We start from the raw sequence: 7,247 nt of genomic DNA, 5'->3' as shown, positions 1-7,247 counted from the left end.
AACTGAACTTGGGTTTGTCATCCAATTTTCATTACACATGGGGTACAGTGAAATTGTTCTTGTCAGAACATAATGCTTTGTAAATTTAGAGGTCAAATGTCAATGTTACATCAATGTGTGTCTTTTTTTGTGCTTTATGATGTACTTTGCAGTGTCTTTTTTTTTCATGATTCCTTTGTTGGGTTAAGTGGATTTGAGGCATGAATCTTGCCTCTCTTTATTTCTATCTTAAAACAACAACAACAACAAACAAACATGCAGTTTAGTATCAAGTTCTTACAAACATTTCTGTCATTCCTCTCAAATCTCAGTGGGTATGAATGTGATTCCCATTCAACTACTGGATGGAGTTCTTGAATATGTGTTTGTGTGTGCATCACATGTGTGCGTGTTCTTCAGTTTTGTCTCTTCACTATTCGTGATAGTATATGGAAAGAAGGAGAAGGGGTGGGGTAAGATGGATTGGGTTTATATTTCTCTCTCTCTCTCTCTCTCTCTCTCTCTCTCTCTCTCTCTCTCTCTCTCTATATATATATATATATATATATATATATATATAGAGAGAGAGAGAGAGAGAGAGAGTTAATTATATACATGTGTGTGTGTGTGTGTGTGTGTGTGTGTGTGTGTGTCTGAAATGTTTCAACAGTTTTCCATTCACCCTTTCTTTTTGTGATCGCCACTTTTTTTTTTCACTCACTGTACACATTTTTTGTTGACAAATTATTATTTGAATTGAAACACAGATGCAGTGAACACAGAGACGGAAACACTGAAGGAGAAGGGCCAGATGCAGAAGAAAGAACTGCCCTCTCTGGTGTCTTGCATCGTCTCCCCTGTGTACTGGCTGCACGTGGTCTGGCTGTCTATACTGCAGTTGCGCTTCTACTACTTCCTGGGGTCGCTCAACACCTGGCTGACCGAGCTGCTCAGCACCAAGGAAGAGGGTAGGCTTTGGCTGTAGACATAAGGATGACGCCTGTCCTGCTCAGCACCAAAGAGGAGGGTAGGCTTTGGGTCTTCTTGAAGAAAAAAAAGAGCCAGACTGATAGCTGTAGTGGCTGACCGTTCAAACAACACACCCACTCACAATCATATTATGCTACATCCACACTTGGAGCTAAAAACTCCCCAATGATTTTTAGTTGTCCTGGGTACTAGCGGGTAAAAAAAAAGGTGTCTACTTGCCTCACGTACCCCCATATTTCTGTTTCCCCTCCCGGGGCCGTATTCAAGAGACCACCGTGTCTGCGGGTAAATGGGCACCTGCGGGCAAATCTACCTGAGGCAAGGCAAACTGCTCGAGGGTAAGCAGTATCCGGTATTCATGAACACTCGAGTCTACCCTCAAGTCTCCAAACCCAAAGGCAAATTTGCCCTTACTACCTGCCAAGGGTGACTGCCCGCGAAGCAGAGGTATATATGGCGAATCCTTTTGTAGCTTTGTTGAGAGGACACAGCGTGCTTTGCGGATAGCCCTTGTTTTGCTAACTCTCTTGACAGTGCTCTGAACTGTTGTGTAGTGAGACGTAAAAGAAGATGTGCAGAAGGGAATCACCAGGATTTTAAAATATAGATAGTGGGTTAACTGCCTTAGTGCAATGCTCATGTCTTGAATATAAAGTTAACAACCTTCAAGGTAAACTACCCACGGGTCCCTGCCATGTCAAGGGTGGCTAACTTGCCTAAAGGCAAAGTGAAGTTTGTATTGAATATAGTCCTCCGTGTGAAATGATGAATTAAGGACATTCACTTTCTGTCTGCAACAGCTGGTGCAAGTCATTTATTCTTTTTGTTTTGTTTTGTTTTGTTTTTTTAAGTTTCAAAACTGTAAAGTAGTTGACAGTCATTCCAGAACATGTCACATCAGTGGTTTTGGTTTTTGTTGCGACAAGAATACCGACAATGTCAACTTCGCTATTACACATACAAGTTGGTTGCAGAGCATGCTAATGGTGTGATTGCAGTCAGCTACTACACCAATGTGTGCCTGTACGCCATGATGTGTGGTGTGGTGACCTCCCCTGTATCAGGCGTCGTCTACGACATTTTCAAACGCATCTTTGCAAGTGAGTTGACCGGCACTGAACTCTTGTATTCAGATTATTGTTCTAAGATTATGTTTGGTTACACATGCTGCACATACTATACCACGATCCCCCACCCCCACCCCCCAGTGCAAAACCGGTATATATAGAGATTCCTGTTTCATGGAATATGCCTGTCAGGTCGACTTTGTGATCTTAAGTTCAATAAACCAAGTATTTTTTCCTTTCTTCTAGATCAGGTAATTGTGATTATGATCATAAATTCTCACAAAGTACTCTCATCTAACAGCCAGCCAGCTGTTCTCATGTGACTGTTGACAGACAGTCATTCTCATGTGACTGTTGATAGACAGACGGACAGCTGTTCTCATGTGACTGTTGACAGACTACACAGCCGTTCTCATGTGACTGTGAACAGACAGCCGTTCTCATGTGACTGTTGACAGACTAGACAGCCGTTCTCATGTGACTGTTGACAGACTAGACAGCCGTTCTCATGGGACTGTTGACAAACAGATAGACAACCGTTCTCACGTGAATGTTGACAGACTAGACAGCCGTTCTCATGTGACTGTTGACAGACAGACAACCGTTCACACGTGAGTGTTGACAGACAGATAGGCAACCATTCTCATGTGACTGTTGAGAGACTAGACAGCTGTTCTCATGTGACTGTTAACAAGCTAGACAGCCGTTCTCATGTGACTGTTGACAGACAGCCGACCTCACATGACTGTTGACAGAAGATAGACAGCCATTCTCATGTGACTGTTGACAGATAGACAGCCGTTCTCATGTGACTGTTGACAGACATATAGACAGCCTTTCTCATGTGACTGTTGACAGGCTAGACAGCCGTTCTCATGTGACTGTTGACAGACAGCCGACCTCATATGACTGTTGACAGCCTTTCTCATGTGACTGTTGACAGACTAGACAGCCGTTCTCATGTGACTGTGGACAGACAGACAGCCGTTGTCATGTGAATGTTGACAGACTAGACAGCCGTTCTCATGTGAATGTTGACAGACAGACGACCTCATGTGACTGTTGACAGACTAGACAGTCGTTCTCATGTCACTGTTGACAGATAGACAGACAGCCATTCTCATATGACTGTTGACAGACTAGGTAGCCGTTCTCATGTGACTGTGGACAGACAAACAGCCGTTCTCATGTGACTGTTGACAGACTAGACAGCCGTTCTCATATGACTGTTGACAGACTAGGCAGCCGTTCTCATGTGACTGTTGAGAGACCAGACAGCCGTTCTCATGTAACTGTAGACAGACAACCGTTCTCACGTGACTGTGGACAGACAGACAGCCGTTTTCATGTGACTGTGGTTAGACAGACAGCCGTTGTCATGTGAATGTTGACAGACTAGACAGCCGTTCTCATGTGAATGTTGACAGACTAGACAGCCGTTCTCATGTGAATTTTGACAGACAGACGACCTCATGTGACTGTTGACAGACTAGACGGCCGTTCTCATGTCACTGTTGACAGATAGACAGACAGCCGTTTTCATGTGACTGTTGACAGACTAGGCAGCCGTTCTCATGTGACTGTGGACAGACAAACAGCCGTTCTCATGTGACTGTTGACAGACTAGACAGCCATTCTCATGTGAATGTTGACAGACAGGCGACCTCATGTGACTGTTGACAGACTAGACAGCTGTTCTCATGTGACTGTTGACAGACAGACAGACAGACAGCCGTTCTCATGTGACTGTTGTCAGACTAGGCAGCCGTTCTCACGTGAGTGTTGACAGACAGATAGACAACCGTTCTCACGTGAGTGTTGACAGACAGATAGACAACCATTCTCTTGTGACTGTTGACAGACTAGACAGCCGTTCTCATATGACTGTTCACAGGCTAAACAGCCGTTCTCATGTGACTGTTGACATATAGACAGCCGTTCTCACGTGAGTGTTGACAGATAGACAACAATTATCTTGTGACTGTTGACAGACTAGACAGCCGTTCTCATGTGATTGTGGACAGACAGACAGACAGCCGTTCTCATGTGACTGTGGACTGACAGACAGCCGTTCTCATGTGACTGTGGACTGACAGACAGACAGACAGCCGTTCTCATGTGACTGTGGACAGACAGACAGACAGCCGTTCTCATGTGCCTTTGGACAGACAGACAGAGTAACAGACAGACAGCCGTTCTCATGTGACTGTGGACAGACAGACAGACAGACAGACAGCCGTTCTCATGTGACTGTGGACAGACAGACAGACAGACAGCCGTTCTCATGTGACTGTGGACAGACAGACAGACAGACAGACAGACAGCCGTTCTCAGGTGACTGTGGACAGACAGACAGACAGACGTTCTCACGTGATTGTGGACAGACAGACAGACAGCCGTTCTCATGTGATTGTGGACAGACAGACAGACAGCCGTTCTCATGTGACTGTGGACAGACAGCCGTTCCAAGATGCGCCGTGACCTGATGCCCTCAGTGGTGCCCCTGGCCTTGACCTCTGTGCTGGGCATCGTGGTGTCGTTGCTGGTGCTGCTGAACAAGGAGTCCGTGCTGTACCCCCTCTTCGTGCTGAACACCTGCTTCAGGTCCTTCATCTACGCCATGGCAGCTGCTTACATCGGAGTCATGTCAGTGTCCTTGTTGTTTGATTGATATGGATACTTATATAGCGCCTATCCTCGGTCGGAGACCAAGCTCGAAGCGCTTTACATACTGGGTCATTTGCACAACAGGCTACTTTCCTGGGTTGAGCCGACTGACGGCTGTCACTGGGCGCTCATAATTCGTTTCCATGTTGTGTGTGTGTGTGTGTGGGGGGGGGGGGGGGGGACACACACACTGTCTTTTTGTTTATATTCTAACGATGATGAATGATGAAGGGGGTGATAACTGAAAAATTTTAAAGTGTAACGACATAAAATTATAATTTCTGCACTATTGTGCAATGGCTTACACATATGGGTATTTGCAATACTCTCTCTTCCACCGAGTCTTGTATAACAAGGGAAAACTTCGCGATAGGCTGCCCGCGAGCGAGGATCGCCGCCCGCGCAGTGCTGTCGGGCAAGAGACCAACGTCCAGCCTACTATATGGGGGGACCTATTTAGGCTTTGGACTACCTGAAAAAGGCTGTACTCACATACATTTATCCCGGAATCAAAAAGACTGAGGGATACAGACACCTGCAGTGTTGGTCAGGAAACAAGAGCAACGCTTCCAAAAGTCGCATTCGTGTAGTGAATGACTTGACTCTGAGGTCATAGTCTTCCCATTTATGCCCACGGCGCTTTCAACACTGGGTAGGAAGGAGCTGGCCACACACACACACACACACACACACACACACACACACACAGATAAACAGTACGTTTTCTTGAACGGGTGAAACACACACTTCTTCGAATCTTTGCAAACAACACTGTCGTCTTCCTGTAGATTGTGTCATGTGGTATACTGTGTGTTGCTTAGAGCAGAGAACATGGCTGTGCAGGTTTCCCAGTGAGTACTTTGGCATTCTGTACGGACTGACGATCATCCTGGGAGGCATCATCAGCCTGGCTCAGTACGGCTTCTTTGAATGGCAGGAGGCTACAGGAGTCCTGTCGGTGAGTGGGGTCTGTCCCTGGGTATCGTATCGTATCGTGTCGTATCGTTTCGCTTCGTTTTGTTTCGTGATTTGTTTCGCTTTTACTGGTATCGTCGACATTGCGCACGTGGTTACTGTTCTGTGATGTTACTGTGTGCAGGTGAATGGGTTTCTGATCGCGTTCATGGCGTTGTCATTGGTGCATCCTGTGTACCAGTGGATCTGCTGTCGTCGTGCCGAGTCCAGGGTGGTGACTGAAGAATGAGGAGGCACGTTATCATGTCTGGGGACGCTTTTTCTTGGATTCTGAAGACAAGATGTTTGAAAGGGAAAAAAAAAGGATACTTGAAAACGTGCGTTTGGAAAAACAAATGAATGATGCATTGTCGAATTCATTTATTTTTATGAAATAAAGTGCGCATAATCTTCCAGTATCTTCTGTTCTGAAACTTTGAGTGTAAGCTTGCGCGATTTTTTGTTGTTGCGGGGTTGCATGTGTGTGTGTGGGGGGGGGGGGGGGGGGGGGGGGGGGGGGGGGGGGTGAAGACGCGCGTATGCATGTGCAATGAATCTTTTCTCACCTAAGAAGATATAAATGACACGGTCTTGAAGATTTTTATTTTGTGTTGTGTGTTTCATGGGTGAGGAATTGTGCTTAAAATACAGCCTTGTTTTCGGATTTAATAATGATACTACTACTACTACTACTACTAATGATGATGATGATAATAATAATAATAATAATACTGGTATTTATATAGCGCTGAATCTTGTGCGGAGACAAATCAAAGCGCTTTCGCACTCGTCATTCACACGAACACATAACTCTAAAACTGGAGAAACTGAAGACAAGGAAGAGGCAGGGAGTCGAGGCTATTTTGGGAAGAGGTGGGTTTTAAGGCCAGACTTGAAAAAGCTGAGTGCGGAGACTTGACGAAGCGAAAGAGGAAGTTCATTCCAGTTGCAAGGTCCAGAGACAGAGAAAGAACGGCGGCCAACAGTCGAGTGTTTGAATCTGGGTATGCGTAAACAGAGTGGATCCGAAGCCGATCGTATGAGCGAGATGGAGTGTAGAGGTGAAGGGAGCCACAGAGATAGGAAGAGGCAGTTTTGTGAATACATTTATAACATAGTGCTGATCTTGTATTCGGTGTGAGACAGGGAGCCAGTGGAGATGTTGCAAAAGAGGAGTGATGTGCTCAGATCTTTTCTTTGTGAAGACGAGTTTTGTATGCACTGAAGGGACTGAATGGATGAAGCAGGTAAACCAGACACTAGCGAGTTACAGTAGTCAAGGCGAGTCTAGACGCTGCGTCAATGGACAGATATTTCCGGATGGAACTGATGCGCCGCAATTGGCAGTAGCAGGATTGACATGTCTGACTGATAAATTTTTGCATGGACAGTGTGTTGTCAAGGACAACGCGGAGGTTCCTGACTGAACTGGAAAGAGGGATGGATGTACTGCCAAGTTTGATTTTGTTAGTTGTGATGGAAGAGAGTTTTTGTTTAATTCCTATGGTGATTGCTTCAGTTTTGTGAATTATTTGAGAATTATTGAATGTTTCGCTACTTGTTTTCTGTCATGATTTGGCGTCGATTGTC

General features: G+C 45.5%; 1 protein-coding gene across 3 annotated transcripts in view; it reads left to right on the top strand.

Moving 5' to 3' along the window:
• LOC143292842 (equilibrative nucleobase transporter 1-like) overlaps window positions 1-6,140 on the top strand; it is a 28,696-nt gene extending 22,556 nt beyond the window's left edge. For all 3 annotated transcript variants that reach the window (XM_076603476.1, XM_076603483.1, XM_076603468.1), the window contains exons 7-11: window positions 747-947; window positions 1,968-2,069; window positions 4,493-4,682; window positions 5,547-5,661; window positions 5,803-6,140. In XM_076603476.1, coding sequence (XP_076459591.1) covers window positions 747-947; window positions 1,968-2,069; window positions 4,493-4,682; window positions 5,547-5,661; window positions 5,803-5,907 — 713 coding nt within the window. In that variant the 3' untranslated portion in view covers window positions 5,908-6,140. The remainder of the gene's footprint in view (window positions 1-746; window positions 948-1,967; window positions 2,070-4,492; window positions 4,683-5,546; window positions 5,662-5,802) is intronic.
• Window positions 6,141-7,247: the final 1,107 nt, after the last annotated feature.

Source organism: Babylonia areolata, chromosome 1 (genome assembly GCF_041734735.1).
Source record: "Babylonia areolata isolate BAREFJ2019XMU chromosome 1, ASM4173473v1, whole genome shotgun sequence".
Lineage (NCBI taxonomy): Eukaryota > Metazoa > Mollusca > Gastropoda > Neogastropoda > Buccinidae > Babylonia > Babylonia areolata.
This window is presented reverse-complemented; position numbering and strand designations above follow the sequence as displayed.